Source organism: Chamaea fasciata, unplaced genomic scaffold (genome assembly GCF_029207755.1).
Source record: "Chamaea fasciata isolate MVZ Bird 193981 ecotype frontalis unplaced genomic scaffold, bChaFas1.0.hap1 SCAF_4, whole genome shotgun sequence".
Classification (NCBI taxonomy): domain Eukaryota; kingdom Metazoa; phylum Chordata; class Aves; order Passeriformes; family Sylviidae; genus Chamaea; species Chamaea fasciata.
The window spans coordinates 566633-581938 of record NW_027094089.1 but is presented as its reverse complement, the minus strand read 5'-3'; the positions used below and the strand labels follow the sequence as shown (position 1 = coordinate 581938).

The 15306-nt window shown below is 54.4% G+C and overlaps 1 protein-coding gene across 3 annotated transcripts in view; it reads left to right on the top strand.

Moving 5' to 3' along the window:
* Positions 1-14928, top strand: part of WDR7 (WD repeat domain 7) — a 38514-nt gene extending 23586 nt beyond the window's left edge. For 2 of the 3 annotated variants that reach the window (XM_066180646.1, XM_066180645.1), the window contains 8 exons: positions 1293-1514; positions 3274-3460; positions 6061-6178; positions 6631-6780; positions 7068-7150; positions 8441-8540; positions 12530-12634; positions 13470-14928. In XM_066180646.1, the coding sequence (XP_066036743.1) occupies positions 1293-1514; positions 3274-3460; positions 6061-6178; positions 6631-6780; positions 7068-7150; positions 8441-8540; positions 12530-12634; positions 13470-13673 (1169 nt within the window). In that variant the 3' untranslated portion in view covers positions 13674-14928. The remainder of the gene's footprint in view (positions 1-1292; positions 1515-3273; positions 3461-6060; positions 6179-6630; positions 6781-7067; positions 7151-8440; positions 8541-12529; positions 12635-13469) is intronic. The other variant, XM_066180644.1, reaches the window with a different exon arrangement.
* Positions 14929-15306: the final 378 nt, after the last annotated feature.

Sequence of the window (15306 nt, the reverse complement as noted above, 5' to 3'; positions counted from 1 at the left end):
GGATAAACCATCCTGGAGCGGGATAAACCATCCTGGAGCGGGGTTTGGGGCCCATTCAGGTGTCTCCTGAGCACCTGGAATGGGATAAACCATCCTGGAGTGGGGTTTGGGGCCCATTCAGGTGTCTCCTGAGCACCTGGAGCGGGATAAACCATCCTGGAGCAGGGTTTGGGGTCAGCTCAGCCCCACCTCAGGTTCCTGAGCACCTGGAAGGAGGCCACCCCGGGGTGTGACATCCAGAGGGACACGTGCAGAGGTTACCGAGCCCGCTGGACAATTCCGACTGTTCCCTTCCCTGCTTTGTTCCAGCCTGTTTTCATCCTTCTCCCTCCAAAGGCAGTTGCTATTGATTTTTTCCCGTGGGTTTTTTTTTTTTTTTTTTCCTTTTCTCCTCCCTTCCCATTGTTAAGCTTTCCCTTGTTTTTTTTTCTCTCCCTTTTGCCCGGCGGGGTTGCCTGAGCACAGCTCCCGAGGTTTGGTTTGCTTCCTTCTTTTCCTCTGGAGCCCCGTGGAGGTCATTAGCAGAGACGTTCATTAATGCGCCCTTCATTAATCCACCCACGGCAGGTGATGCCTCCCAACTCAGCGCTTGGGGTAAAACTTCCTTATTTTTTTGTAGGACAAGTGCTAGGGAATTCCCCGGGACGCTGGGGATGAACATCTAGGTAAGAGTGGACTTGATTTGGCAGAATAAGTGGCCGCTGTTTCGTTCCACTGATTTCTTCTTGGATTTTGGGATTTGACTCCAAATGGGAAAACCCCCTCTGCTCTAGTGGAATTCAGAATCCCTGGACTGCGTTAAACTAGTAACACATACTTTTATGTAAAAATTCGTTCAAATTCCATTTTACTGTCTGAAAACATCAGTTGGGTTTAACGGCGTGGACTGTTATCCTGAAATTTAATGGGAAGCTGGATGCGGTGATGGATCCCGGATCAAAACAGTGCTTTTATATCACACATAACGCAAAGAACTTAGCCTGGAAAAAAAAATCCATCTTAGAAAACCAAGAAATATTGCGGCTCGTCAGTTGAAAGCGAACAGGGAGCAAACCAAAAGTAAACTTAGAATTCCCTGGACCTCCTATCTCTGGGCAAACAAACCTGGACATTAGGGGGTTTTCTGGCGCCTTTTTTGAGGGGATCTTTTGACTTGTCGGGAGGTTTTTACGGGGAAACGCAATCACCTCCGTGCTGGTGTCAGAGACGCGGCTGGCGTTTCTCCCTGTGAAACGCCGCTTGGAATATAACGCCCCCCCTCCCCTTCCTCCGGGCTTTTCTCCCTGCTGCAGGCTGCCTGTCTGCGCTCCCCCAGCCCAAGAAGGTGTCCACGTCCTACGAGGAGAGGCGCAAGCAGGCCACGGCCATCGTGCTGCTGGGCGTCATCGGCGCCGAGTTCGGCGCCGAGATCGAGCCGCCCAAGCTGCTGACGCGGCCCCGCAGCTCCAGCCAGATCCCCGAGGGCTTCGGCCTCACCAGCGCTGGATCCAACTATTCCCTGGCCAGGCACACCTGTGAGTACCTCTCCTGCCTCCCTTGGGCACAGGGATACGCTGGGCAGTTCCTCGGCGAAGAGCAAGGGATGGGGAATGGGCAGCATGAGTGCCGCTGGAGCGAGCTGCTGGAGTCCTGACGTGCTTTAGGCTCCTCCCAGGTGGAGCCCTGCATGGATTTGCTTTGTCCCCGTGGGCAGGGGACACCTCCCGTTACCCCAGGCTGCTCCGAGCCCTGCCCAAGCCCGTGAGAGGAGATCGGGGATAAAAACCAAAGGCTAAAAACTCACTGGGCCCCGAGCAGAAAGAGATGAGGGATACGGAATTTTCGCCCGGCTCTCCAAATTTCTTTCTCTCCCTGTGAACAATCAGGGGGAGAAAAATCATCTAGAAAGGGTCGAGATCGAGTTAAATCCTATTCTCGGAGTCCATCATTTGGATTTGGCTGGATCTCGATCAGAGTTCCCGGTGTCTCGTTCCTGCCTGGCCTATTGATTTTCCCGAGCAAATAATTTCATTTTTTAAAATCCATGGGCAAGCTGGGGATAACAAGGCAGCCGGGAGCCGTGTGCTCGCGGCAGACATTCCGCACGGAGAGCCATTTTGGGAATCCGGGGCCTTCTGTGCAGTGTAGAGGAGCGATGCATTTTGGCATGGGGGGGGTTGATTTTCGCACTCCGGGTTAATCAAGTGATCTGAGGAGCAAATGTGCCAATGCACGGCGAAACTCCCGGGCTGAAATCCTATCTGAGCGCCGCTCGATGTAGGAACGGCGCTCCCCGAGCTCGAGGACCTGTGCCCAGTGAATTTTCGTCTCGGGGATACGAATGGGCAGCAGCAAATCCTCCGGGCCGGGGACGCTCATCATCCTCCCAGGATATTCCAGCCCCGCTGTGCCGAGCTTTTCCAGGGCTAATTACCTCGTGGCTGCGCTGACTCTAATGTGACATGTTTATTGCCCTAACGAACAACTCATTAGCGCCGGGATGTTTTTGTCAATATTAATTCCTTCGCTTAAGCCCGGGCAAAGCTTTAAACAAAGATGTCCCGGCCGGGGACCCGGCGGCACCGGGATTTTGGGTCAGTCCTGCTGGTCCTGAGGGGAAAGGTGGGAGACTTTGCTTGGAGTGATGCTTGGGGAGGCAGCTTTTTAATAAAATTCTGATTTTGAGGCATAAAATCGACCCTGGTGGCACGGCGAGAAGGAATTTTTGGGGGTTGTTTTTGCGTGGATCGGGATTGGTTGGTGTGAATCAACTGGAAAAACTCCGTTGGCTTTCCCCAAAAAAAACACCAGGAGGCTTGTTTAATAAACCAAACGAGCAACTTGTTGAGGACAGTTGAAGAAAAACCTGATAGGATCAGTAATTATCCTCACCACAAGCAACAGCACCGAGGGGTAATAAATAACGATGGAGAGATAACGGCGAGTTCGCGGCGGAGCCTCCCTCGCCGCGTTCAGCCCTCCTCCATTTGCGCGTCCCTAAGCGCTTCGCTTTAAAAGCAGGCTGGGGAACGAAACACTCATCAGGATTCCCGTTCCGTTTCCAAAACGTGCGCACTTTGGAAACGCTTTTAATATTTGAAATAAACGCGCAGGGTGATGGGGGGGTTCGGGGTTGGCGAAGTTGCTCGGGACCTTTCTCTCCCCTTCCCTCCTAAGCTCGGTTTCTCAGAGATACTTCAGGCGTGTCCACTCCTGGTTTTCCCCCCCCCTCCCAAAACGCGTCCGCTGTTATTCCCTAGGCAGCGCGAGATCCCATTCCGTCCCTCCCCGCAGGCAAGGCGCTGACGTTCCTGCTGCTGCAGCCGCCCAGCGCGCGGCTGCCGGCGCACAGCACCATCCGCAGGACGGCCATCGACCTCATCGGCCGCGGCTTCACCGTCTGGGAGCCCTACATGGACGTGTCGGCCGTGCTCATGGGGCTGCTGGAGCTCTGCGCCGACGCCGAGAAGCAGCTGGCCAAGTGGGTACCTCCGGCGGGCCGTGAGGAGTTGCGTGGCGGTTGGGAAGGCCGTGAGGGTGCGAGGTCGGGGTGGGCGGAGCGCGGAGAAACTCCTTCCACGGCCCGTGCCCGTGGTGTCCTTGAGGTTCCTTCCGGACCACCCCATGATTCCATGAAATGTCCACTGGCAAACAGAATTTAAGTGGCACCTCCGATGAGGAGCTGTTTTAATCCCACAGATGCGTTTCCGCATCCGCGTTGAGGCTTCTGACGTGATTCTGAGGTAGATGCCGCCCATTTTATCTAAGTTTTGATTTCCTCAACGTAGGAAGGATGAATCCTTGCCCTGCGTTGGCAGGAGAAATCTGGACAAATTGGATTAGCCTTGTTTTTTGTGTGAACTCCAGTTGTTATTCCCTGTAACGTGACAGGAGGCACCAGCACCTTTTCCCTTCCCAAAGCCTCTCGTAAGCCCCGCTTTATGTAAATCCCGACTTGCAGGATCCGAGTGAGCGGAGTTCTTCGGCAAGTCCTTTTGCTGGTGTGATTCCATCCTTAGCTGTCAGGAAGATTAGTCTGGCTCTCTCCCCCCAAAGAGCAGGGAATAAATGAAGGGATCAGCGCGGAGCCTTGAGGAGCCCGGCGCAATTTTCCTCATGATAAATTGCATAATAAGCGCGAAAAGCGTTCGCTTATTAATCCGTAACAAGATTTAGATTGAAAATGGCCCGTTACATCGCTGACAGATCCAGGGGTGGAGGGAGATGGGAAGAAATGGAGCAACAACGTGTGCAGGGGTTAAGTGTGGAGCTCACCCTCGCGGAGCCCCGCTGAGCTCCCGCTTTGTGCCGGATTTGCCGCGGACACAATAACGGCACACAGCTGCCGGCGCCTCTCCCGGAGGTTTTATTAAAGAGCTTTTATGTCAAGCTTCTGCTTTTAGATAGAAAAGAAGAAATCACATTTATTGACCGGGAAAACGAGTGGGTTTCTTTTTTTTTCCCCGCTGAATCAAGGGAATATCCGAGCTGTTAGGCAAAAACTCAGGTGTTGGGAACTCCTTGGCTCGCCAGGCTCGTCCTGGTTCCCGGAGGTTGGGCTGTGCCAAGAGAATCTGCTCGCTTGTGAGGATAAAGAGTGTTTTCCCTCCCTTTTTAGGCTTCGATGTCTTGGCTGGGGTGACAAGCGCATAGTTTTGCTTTTGGAATTAAGCTGGGTTTCATACAGATTTTCATGGAGTGGTTTGGGCTGGGGGGGGATTTTAAGGATCATCCCGTTCCACCCCCAGGAGTGGGGTGGAACTTGCACTAGTCCAGGTCGCTCCGAATCCCATCGTGCCTGGCCTGGAACCATTCCAGGCATGGGGCAGCCGCAGCTTCTGCGGGCACCGTTACGATCTGAAACACCAAATCACCTCCAGATGAATCCCTGCATTTCCATCTGTGCCTCGGAGCAATCCCACCCGCTCCGGATGCTCTGGTCCCGGCTGCAGGGTGCCATTCCCATCCCCTGGCAGGGCTCTTCCCCACATCCTGCCAAGCGCAGGAATTCACTGAAAGCCTGTTGCTTTCCAGGAAGAACGCGCGCTTTGCCAAGCAGCCTGTAAGGAGAAAACGCTGCTGGCTTTGGGAACCCCTGCAAAAGTTCGCTGGGAGAACTCCTCCCCTGGCTTATCCCTTTGTCGTGGAACAGCCGGACAGGAGTGTGGAAGTTACATTTACACGTGGTTTTCCAAGGAAAGGCCCACGGGGGCATCACCTGCTGGAAGAGACTTTATTTAGCTTCCGATGGGAAAGTTCTAATTCGTGCGGTGATGGTGAGGGATGGGAAAGGAAAAGAAACTGGTTGGGGTCAAAAACCCCTGCTGTTCTCTTCCCAAAAAAAATAATCAGACAAGGAGCACAGGGAAGAGCCCCTCCCACAGGTTATCCAGAAAAATCCCATCCCTGGAAGCATCCAAGGGCAGGTTGGACAGGGCTCGGAGCGCCCTGGGAGGGTGGAAGGTGTCCCTGCCCATGGCAGGGAGTGGAACAGGTGATCCCTAAAGCCCCTTGCACCCCAAACCAGCCTGTGATTCCATGTTTCTACGTTTTTGGGGAGTTTTTGGAGCAAGTGCAGGGGCACGGAGAAATTTTATTTTTTGCAGTTGCTGGGCGCTTAGCACCTTATTGCTTTTTGCTTTTATCCTGTCACAGCAAGTCAAAGCCTTGAATTAAAGAGAATCACTGCGGCCAGGGGATTTTTCAGGCTGCGTTTAAAATACTGTAAAAGACCAAACCATAAATCCTTGGGAAGACGCTCTGGGCTCGCCTGGGCCTCCGTGGGGGACGATATGTATTCAGCACATACAGATAATTTGTTAACAAGGCCTTTTGCCCACTTTGGACAGATGCACTTACTGTTTTCAATCTTCATGGTTAATTATTCGATTTGGGGGTTGATGCTGGAACACCCTGACTCCTAATCACCGCTCTTTGTTGGGAGTCCATTATATTGGAACTGCCGGAGTGCTCCCGGTGACCTTGAGCTGACATTATAAGCTGGTTTCTAATCTTTTCACTCTATATTTCCACCGCCCGGCTCTCCTTTGTGCCTGCCTTTGTGCGCGCGTGTGTTTTTAGCATCACAATGGGGCTGCCCCTGAGCCCCGCGGCCGACTCGGCGCGCTCGGCCCGCCACGCGCTGTCCCTCATCGCCACCGCCCGCCCGCCCGCCTTCATCACCACCATCGCCAAGGAGGTGAGCACGGAGATTTCTCCAGGGCTTCGGAGGGGAGCGGCACGGGGGGCTTGGCGGGCATGGCCGAGGCTTGTCTGAGCCGGAGGACGGAGGGGCTCAGCGGTCACGCACCGCAGGAGGTGCTGGTGACCGGCTCGTCTCCGAGGCCTTCTCCAAATCTGGGAGATGTCCTCCACCAGGCACACCAAAGCGTTGGGCTGGCCTGAAACGGGTGGCAGAGCTGGGCGCGTGGAGACCGCGGGCGTTGCCGGGAATGGGGCGGTCAGCAGTGGCTGCAGTCAGGCTGGTTCCCCCGCAGGATTTGGGTTTCCTCGTTTTCCGAGGGGCTTTTGTGGCGCCCGTGGTTTCCGTTCCTGTGGGATTTGGCTGTCAGCTCCCAAGCTTTTCGCTGTCCCCGTCCCTTCATTCCCGCTGGCCTTGGGCCTGCCTGTGACAGTCCCCGGTGTCCCCAGGTGCACAGGCACACGGCGCTGGCGGCCAACACGCAGTCGCAGCAGAACATCCACACCACCACGCTGGCCCGCGCCAAGGGCGAGATCCTCAGGGTCATCGAGATCCTCATCGAGAAGATGCCGGCCGACGTCGTGGACCTGCTGGTGGAGGTGAGGCCAGGGAGGGGGCCGACTCCTCCCCTGGAGTTCCCTTCCGGGGGGGGGACTCTGATTCGCTTTACGGCGAGGTCATTTCTTCAGTTTGAAATTGCATGAAGTAAACGGTGTTCATTAAGCAGAAGAAGGTCAAAGCCAGGTTGGACACAGCTCGGAACAAGCCGATCCCTTGGAAAGCGTCCCCTGCCCGTGGCAGGGCTTGGAGTGGGGGTGACCTTCAGAACTTTAATTCCGGAACACGAGGCGCAGATCGTCGGCTGATGGTAATTTTTGTTTCCAAGGTGATGGACATCATCATGTACTGCCTGGAAGGATCTTTAGTGAAGAAAAAGGGTCTTCAGGAATGTTTTCCAGCCATCTGCAGGTGAGCCCTTCCTCTGGGAATACTGGGCAGGGAATGATAGGATCACCAGCAGGATGTATTTCCTAATGAAGAGTGAAACAGCCTTTCAGGAGACACCACAAAGAGTAAAAAAAAAAGGGGATTGATAAAATGGGAGCGTTTCCAGTATCTTGAAACGTGGACAAATATCCCAGTGATCCTCTTAAACTGGGCCGGCCCGTAAATTCTGATAATCGCCTGTCGGCCGTTACATTTTAATTTAATAACCTATTCAAATATTGAACAGTTTCAAGGGAAGAGCAGTTATCCTGTTGCCGGGTTGGATCCTGCTGGAGAGGATCTTCCTCCTTCCCCATGCTTTAAGTGGCTTCCCTTAAAACACAAAGGGAAGGATAAATGGGAATTAGTGCCCCGTCTCCCTATTCCTGCGTGTATTTACAGCGCCGCAGTATTTTAAAATTCCCCGCAATTACTGCTAATATTTCCTGGTTACAGGCAGCGTAAAACTGATCCCCAGCCCAGGGGAAATTGCCAGCAGGTCGTAGCAAAGGGGCAAATCCCTGCAGAGATTCCGCGCGGGAGCACTTGCACGGCATCCCAGGGTTAATCCCTTTCGTGGGGTTTGTTGGTTTTTTTTTTCTCCCTTACGGCACTGGGAATCCCAGGTCTGGAAGACGGGTTGTTTGAAGCCCTGAACACGCTCAGCGGGTGTTTTTTTGAGACCGCTTCCAGGTATTTCTGGCGGATTTTGGTAGAGGGAAATTGACCCGCAAAATCCGGAATGCAGCGGGCAACTTCCGCCGGTGTGCTGTCGCGGTGGGAAGGCACGGTGACATCGCCAAGGGTTGGAATTTGCGCCGAGGATTTAGTGTCTCTTGGCTTTCAAGGTGTTGAAATTCCTTGGATTCTGCAGGAATTCCAATAAATGCCACGTGGGTGTTAAGGACCGTTGCAGGCTTTACCCCAAGGGTGTTATTGCGGCTGAGAGCGTTTGATGGCAAATCTCCCTCTCCCTTCTTCTTTCTGCCCATCAAAAATTGATGAGTTGGCTTATTCCTCCTTCCCCTTTCCTTCCTTTCCATTTGAATGTCACAGGAAATGCCCTGAAGTCACTCGGGGCGTTGGATGGATGGGCACTTAACCGTTGGGCTGCCAGAACCCCGAGTGTTAAACCGGCAGCGAGTGCGTTTTGAAATCAAATCTCTGTTCCAGCCCTTAACTAATTATGAAGTGGAATCCCAGATGGGTTTAGTCCCCCCAGCCTCACCTGGTTTTCCCCGTCTGACTTTTGGCTTTCCCTGCCGCCCTCAGGTTCTACATGGTGAGTTACTACGAGCGCAGCCACCGCATCGCCGTGGGAGCTCGCCACGGCTCCGTGGCCCTCTACGACATCCGCACCGGCAAGTGCCAGGTAAGGATGGCAATTCCTGGCAATAATTCCTGGCAATAATTCCTGCCCGGCCCAACCCTCCCGGCAGCACAGAGCCAGGTGAGGAACCCCCCCAGGAATTCCTGCCCAGCCCACAGAGCTCTGCCTCTCCCGTGCGCTGTGCAGAGCGCCGAGGGGATCGATACTTTAACGAAGGACTGAAGGATATCGAGTCCTGCTGGACTGGATTAATGAGGAAAAGCTCAGGCTTATCTCCTGATCGGAAAGTTCGGGAGTTATCTCCCCAAAAATTCCCAGTTATTTACACTGGGGAATATTCACAGCATTTGGTTGCTTGCTTTTCCTGGTAATCTTCCACGTGGACCACGGAAAACAGAGCTGGGGGTGACCAAAAGGGACTCCCAGGATAATTAGGCCGGGTCCTTTTCAGGTTTAATTATTACTCACAAGATATCAAAACTCTCTGCGTTTCTCGGCGCGTCTCCGTGACGCTGAGCGGGACCTGCCCGAGAGCTCCGCGCCTCCGCGAGCCAGCTCCTCCTCAGCCACAGCTTTTCCCTCTGGGAGACACCTGGGGACATCTCCCCGTGGCAAGGAGGAGCCGTGCCCTGCCCTCAGGTTCCGTCCCACACCGCGGCCACGGCGTTCTGTGTTCACCTGCCGTAGTCTCTCCATGTTCCCCCTGGCTCATTCCTCCTCCCTGTTCCCCCTGGCTCATTCCTCCTCCCTGTTCCCCCTGGCTCATTCCTCCTCCCTGTTCCCCCTCACTCATTCCTCCTCCCTGTTCCCCCTCACTCATTCCTCCTCCATGTTCCCCCTCATCCATTCCTCCTCCCTGTTCCCCCTCATCCATTCCTCCTCCCTGTTCCCCCTCACTCATTCCTCCTCCATGTTCCCCCTCACTCATTCCTCCTCCCTGTTCCCCCTCATCCATTCCTCCTCCATGTTCCCCCTCACTCATTCCTCCTCCCTGTTCCCCCTCATCCATTCCTCCTCCCTGTTCCCCCTCGCTCATTCCTCCTCCCTGTTCCCCCTCATCCATTCCTCCTCCCTGTTCCCCCTCACTCATTCCTCCTCCATGTTCCCCCTCACTCATTCCTCCTCCATGTTCCCCCTCACTCATTCCTCCTCCCTGTTCCCCCTCACTCATTCCTCCTCCATGTTCCCCCTCGCTCATTCCTCCTCCCTGTTCCCCCTCACTCATTCCTCCTCCCTGTTCCCCCTCACTCATTCCTCCTCCATGTTCCCCCTCACTCATTCCTCCTCCATGTTCCCCCTGGCTCATTCCTCCTCCCTGTTCCCCCTGGCTCATTTCTCAAATGAGTGCTCATCCCACTTTTCTCCGGGATCCCCGGACCGGCCACCTCCCGGCCGGTGGTTTTTCCCTGCCAGGGGCTGGGACTTGAGGCTGAGCGTGGTTTTGTCTCCCTGTTGGGAAGCCAGGGGTGCCTGGGGTGCATTCTGTGCCCAGCCCCGAGGGATGTTTGGCTCTCCCAGCCATTCCAGCAGGATTTGGGGCGCTCTTGCGCGTGTCAGACGCAGCCCCAGACCTCAGGTAAGGCTAAGGTTAAACGTGAGCAGCTTCCCAAAAACCAGGCGGAGCTGCCAGCGGCCCCGTCCGGCAGCACAATCCGATGATGACTATTGATTCCTTTCCCCCCGGCTTCTCCCTGGCTCTGGCCTTGATGTGCACGTTGCTCCAATAAGGCTCCATCTTGATCAGGGGCCGAGATGAGATCCCGGGATTTGATAAAGATAATTGATGCTTCACAGGGAATTGGAAAACAGTTCCCAGAGCAGCAGCAGCAGCAGCAGCAGCCCCACCTGGAAACGTGCCCTTTGTTTTCCCGGCTTGAAACCCTCCGGCCACGAGCCCAAACACGCGGGATTAAGCACATTTGATCCCAAAATGAACCGCTTGGATTAATAACTTACGACTTTAATTCATTTATTACAGTATTAAGAGGATTAGGCAACGGGATTAAGGTGTCGTTGAGCACAAGCTCTGGTTGCCCAACTGAACAGGGAAATAATATTAAATTCCAACCAAATTATGAATGTTTTGGGTAAGATTCCTAATTACGAACACGGGGTTAGAATTCCTGCACTGAAAGGTGCAGCAGCACAGGAGAACACTGATGGTATTAAATGCTGGTTTATCTATCAAATTAAACACTAGAATCAGACTGCAGGGAGAGATTGCAGCTAACTGGTTTTTAGGAGACCTTAAATGAGTTGATTTGGGGATGATGGGAAAATATTCCTATTTCCCCGGGTCGGTTCTTGCTGAGTCCCAGAGCCTGACCCCAAATCCTCCCAAATTAATTCCTCAGTGCAGATTATTTCATTATCTTCTTTTCCTTGAGGAACGCATTCGGGTCTATAAGGAGCGACTCTGAAATATTCCATTTCTATTGATTAAATCTTGGGATTCGTCATAAATATTTAGAGCTGCATTTCAGAAATACATGTGATTTTTGTACCTAAAACCGGGGTCATTTGCACCGGAAGATTAAAGAGAAACGTAAGTTATTTGGGGTTTATTTCAAAGCAAGAACTACTTTTAAGCCTGGGCTGGAATCAATAATGTTTGGTCCCGCGTCCTTCCAGAATTAAAATCCCAGCAATCCAAGCATTAATTGGATTGTGCAGGGCTGATTTTATTTCAGTCCTGGATGCCTTGGCAAAGTTTGATTTATGTGGAAGGCAGAAGAGGATTTAATATTCCATTTGGAATGAATCGTGGCTTGGCTTAATTAATTACAGAGGAAGAGAGGCTGGTTTTTAATGCCAGGCTTGAAAGGTGTTTCTCCTGCGTTCCCAAGGCCAGGTGAGGCAGGAAAACCTGCTCACTGGGAAGGCACATCCCTAAATTTCAGAGAACAAGGCAATTACTGAGTGTAACCTTAATTGGACGGGCCAAAGGCCTGTTCTAAACACGCCCAATAACAGACGAAGGGCTTTTCATTAATTGGCTTATTAAATTAAATGATCCAGATTTTAAATCTGCACTCAGCAGTATCAGATTGATCCAGCGTGGGGTTTTGGTTTTTTTTTAACCTCACCTCCAGCGGAATATCGCAGTTCAAGACTTTCCCAATCACTGGACTTGGAATTAGCTTGGGATCGTTGGAATGGCTCGAGCGTGTCCTGTGGTGCAGGGGGGGCAGCCGCAGAAGCCCCGGCAGCTCCCAGCAGCATCCCCTTCCCTCCCCATTGAAAACCTGGGCAGAGGGAAGCTGGAAGCAGCCGCATTTGATCCCCCCCCCCTTGTCCGGCAGGATTTCCACTCCGGTATCACACAGATCTCTCCAGGATTTCCACTCTGGGTTCATACAACTGCTCCAGAGCTGAGCAGCTGCGGGGAGGTAACCGGCAATATTTGCGGTGAGCAGCAGTGAGCTGGCTCTCGCCTTCACTTGCTCCTGGAAAACACAGGCTAGCACCGCGAAAATCCTGGCTGGGAAGGATTAGCGTCAATTAGAGCAGCACTTCCTTTAAATAACAAAGCAGCTGGATTCCCTGAAGGATTTGTACTTCTTGGGGAGTAAAAAGAGCAACAAGTGTGCTGCTCCCATTGATCTCTACCTTTGTCTCACCAAAACGTGTTTTATTGACAAGTGCTCGGTGCTTGTCCAGCGCCAGAGAGCGGGCTGGGGCTGAGTGTGGGATCAGCTCGCGAACCGTGGGGATCCCATCAAAGAGGGACGTCGGGGGCGCGCTCTCCCTTTGCCACGAGGAGGACAGCCCTGCCTTAATGGGTGCTTCATACACCAGGCTCCCTGCAGGTGCACCCCCTGAGCAGGGCTTTTAATAACCCGGGGCTGATGCTGCGTTCTCCCAGGAGCAGATCCTGGGGCATCTTGGATTTCACAGACTTGGGATTTTTGCTGCTTTTTTTTTTTGGGGGGGGGGGGGGGGGAGAGGAGCCCATTTCCGTGGGCTGCTCCTGTTTTTTGGGCTGCCGGGTCCCGGATTTCCCACACTGCTGTTCTCTCTCCTGTCCCCAGACTATCCATGGCCACAAAGGAGCCATCACTGCCGTGGCTTTTGCCCCTGACGGCCGGTACCTCGCCACGTACTCCAACTCCGACAGCCACCTCTGCTTCTGGCAGGTGAGGACACCGTCCCAGCCCTCCCCCTGTGCCTCGGGAGTGGCGTTTTAGCCTTTCATGGATTGCTGCAGCGGGGAGGAAACCCCAAGGGGGGAGGAGGGCACAGCTGGATTGGGCCCGGAGCAGCCTGGACTCGGGGAAGGTGAGCCCGCAGGGGTGTGGAATGAAACCCACAAACACAAGGGGTTAAGGCTCCTCGCAAATGTGACCTCGTGCAGTGGTGATTTTTTCCCTTCCGTGTCCCGTTTGGCACGATTATTAATGCAGGAAAATCAGGGACATTAGTCATCCTAAAAGGGTTATTACTCAAGATGATTTAAATTGTGAAAATGTCAGCGGGGCTCGCACGCTGCCGGCTCCGGATGCCGTGATTTACACCCCTGACACCCGAGGAGAGCCGGGAGAAGGGACGGCTGGGGCACGGGCCTGCTCGGAATTCAGGGCAGGGAGCAGCGATCAAACACCCTGGGGCTTGCCAGGGGCTCCTGGGGACAGAAATCCCGGGGTTGCCGTGCACGTGGGGGCACGGGGAGTGATGTCCCGAGGGCTTGGGTTGGGGCATCTCAGTTTTGAGAACTGGGAGCTGGCGCCAGCAGCGCTCGGCCTGTTTCCCCAAGAGTGGAACGCAGCAAGCGTCCAAGGCCAGCCGAGACGGGGCTTGGAGAAGCCGATGGGAAGTGGGCATGGATGGGTGGGGGACCGGGCGAGCTCCGAGCTCCCGCCTGAACCAGTCCCCGATCCCTCAGCGCGACCTCTCGCTCCGCCCCGCCCCCCGTGCCCTCTGGGATGTGGGAATTCAGGAGGAGCCCCGGGCTGAGCCCTCGTGTCCCCGCAGATGAACACCTCTCTCCTGGGGAGCATTGGGATGCTGAACTCGGCTCCCCAGCTGCGCTGTGTGAAGACGTACCAGGTGCCCCCGGTGCAGCCGGCGTCCCCCGGCTCCCACAACGCGCTCCGGCTGGCCCGGCTCATCTGGACCTCCAACCGCAACGTCATCCTCATGGCCCACGACGGCAAGGAGCACCGCTTCATGGTCTAGGTGTGCCCGGGGAGCTCAGGGGGCGCCCTGGGAGCCGAGGGCCGGCTGGTGGCCCTGACGGCTTTTCCTTGCGTGCAGGAGGAAGAAGGCGCGCCGGGCGTGCGTGGCGCGGCAGAGCTCCTCGGCCGAGCCCCTCCTGGGATATCCCCAAGCCCTTTTCCCTTCGGAGCCTCCCAGAATGTCAGTGTTTACCAAAAAGGCTCGTGTTTACATGGACGCCCGTGGGATGCCCCCGGAGCCGCCTGGGAAGTGGGAGCTGGGATTTGGGGGGAGGGAGGGGCACGGCCCGTGTGCTGATGCCAAGGGGGTGAAGTCTCCATCTCTGAGGGGATTGGAATTGCTGCTCTGCCCAGGCCGGAAGGAAAAACGATAGCCCACGTGTAAATAAATCATTTCAAACTCCTGGGGAATGGCAGACTTGGAAAAAAGAAAAAAAAAAGGCAGTATTTGTATAGAAAGGTGGTTTTTGCCACCGGTGAGGTATTTATTTCAATCAAAGGACAAAGGGGGCCATTTTGAATGGGAAAATGATCAAAATTACGGAAAACATGAATTATTGACTGGATGTACTGAAATATCTCCTTCAGTAGGAACATTCCTGTGTGACACTCGCTGTGACCGTGTTTCCTTCTCACATATCTGGTTGTGTGGAATATTTTGTGTGAAATTTGCTGGCTTCTGCTCACGGGCAAGAGAAAGAAAAAAAAATATATATCTCAAATCCTCTTTTATTTCAATATCTCTGTCTGTGCAGCTTTTCCTTGGCTGCAGAGCTCGGACCTGAGGCTGGCACTACCTGCTAAAGCTAAAAATGGCACTTTGGGAGTCTAAGAAAGGAAGGGATGAGTTTTTTCACGCGGCTCCGAAAGAACAAACGATTGTGTCTGACTCGGATTTGGGGTTACCTGTGTAGTGCCCGGGCGGGGTTTGCAGCCCAGCCGCTCCGTATCTCCGTGCTGTTCCGAAGCAGGAAGCTCAGAGCGCTGAACGCAGGTTTTGGTCCGTCCCAGCAGCTGTTCCCATCCCGCCGTGAGCTTTCCGTGCCTGTCCTTGACGCCGTGTTTGTCCCTGTACGCGCGGAGGTGTCCGTGGCTTCCGCGGCAGCTTCCAGTGGGACACCTGGGTCACAGGGGGGTGACAGAGTCACCGTGCGACGGGTCCGGTGTCTCCTGCTCCGCAGATCCGCTCCCTGCCCTCTCCGGATTAAAATCCCTGGTGTAAATACGCTCGTGGAATAAAGCTGGACTGAAACCTTGGTTTGTGTGGGTGTCAGTGAGTGACCTGCTGCTGCTGAGCCTTTGCCCAGTCATCTGTAACAACTGTCTCCCGTTTCCTTTGCAGCGAGAGCAGGATCCTGGAACGCTTGGGGTTGGAAGGATGTGAAGGGGCATCGTGCTCCCTGCCCTTGTGCCCAGCCCCTGTGCAGCTCTCCTGGAGCTCCTTCCGGCCCTGCCAGGGGCTCTGGGCTCTGCCAGGCTGGCTGCGGAGCAGAGGTGAATTCCCCCAAAGGAATTCGCTGCAGTGAATAAAGGGGCTGACCTGCACCGTGGATCTGGGATACGCGCTGCTTTCCTCGGCCCGCAGAGGAAGCCCCTGTGCCATGGGCTGCTCTGGAGCAGGTCAGCAATTACCT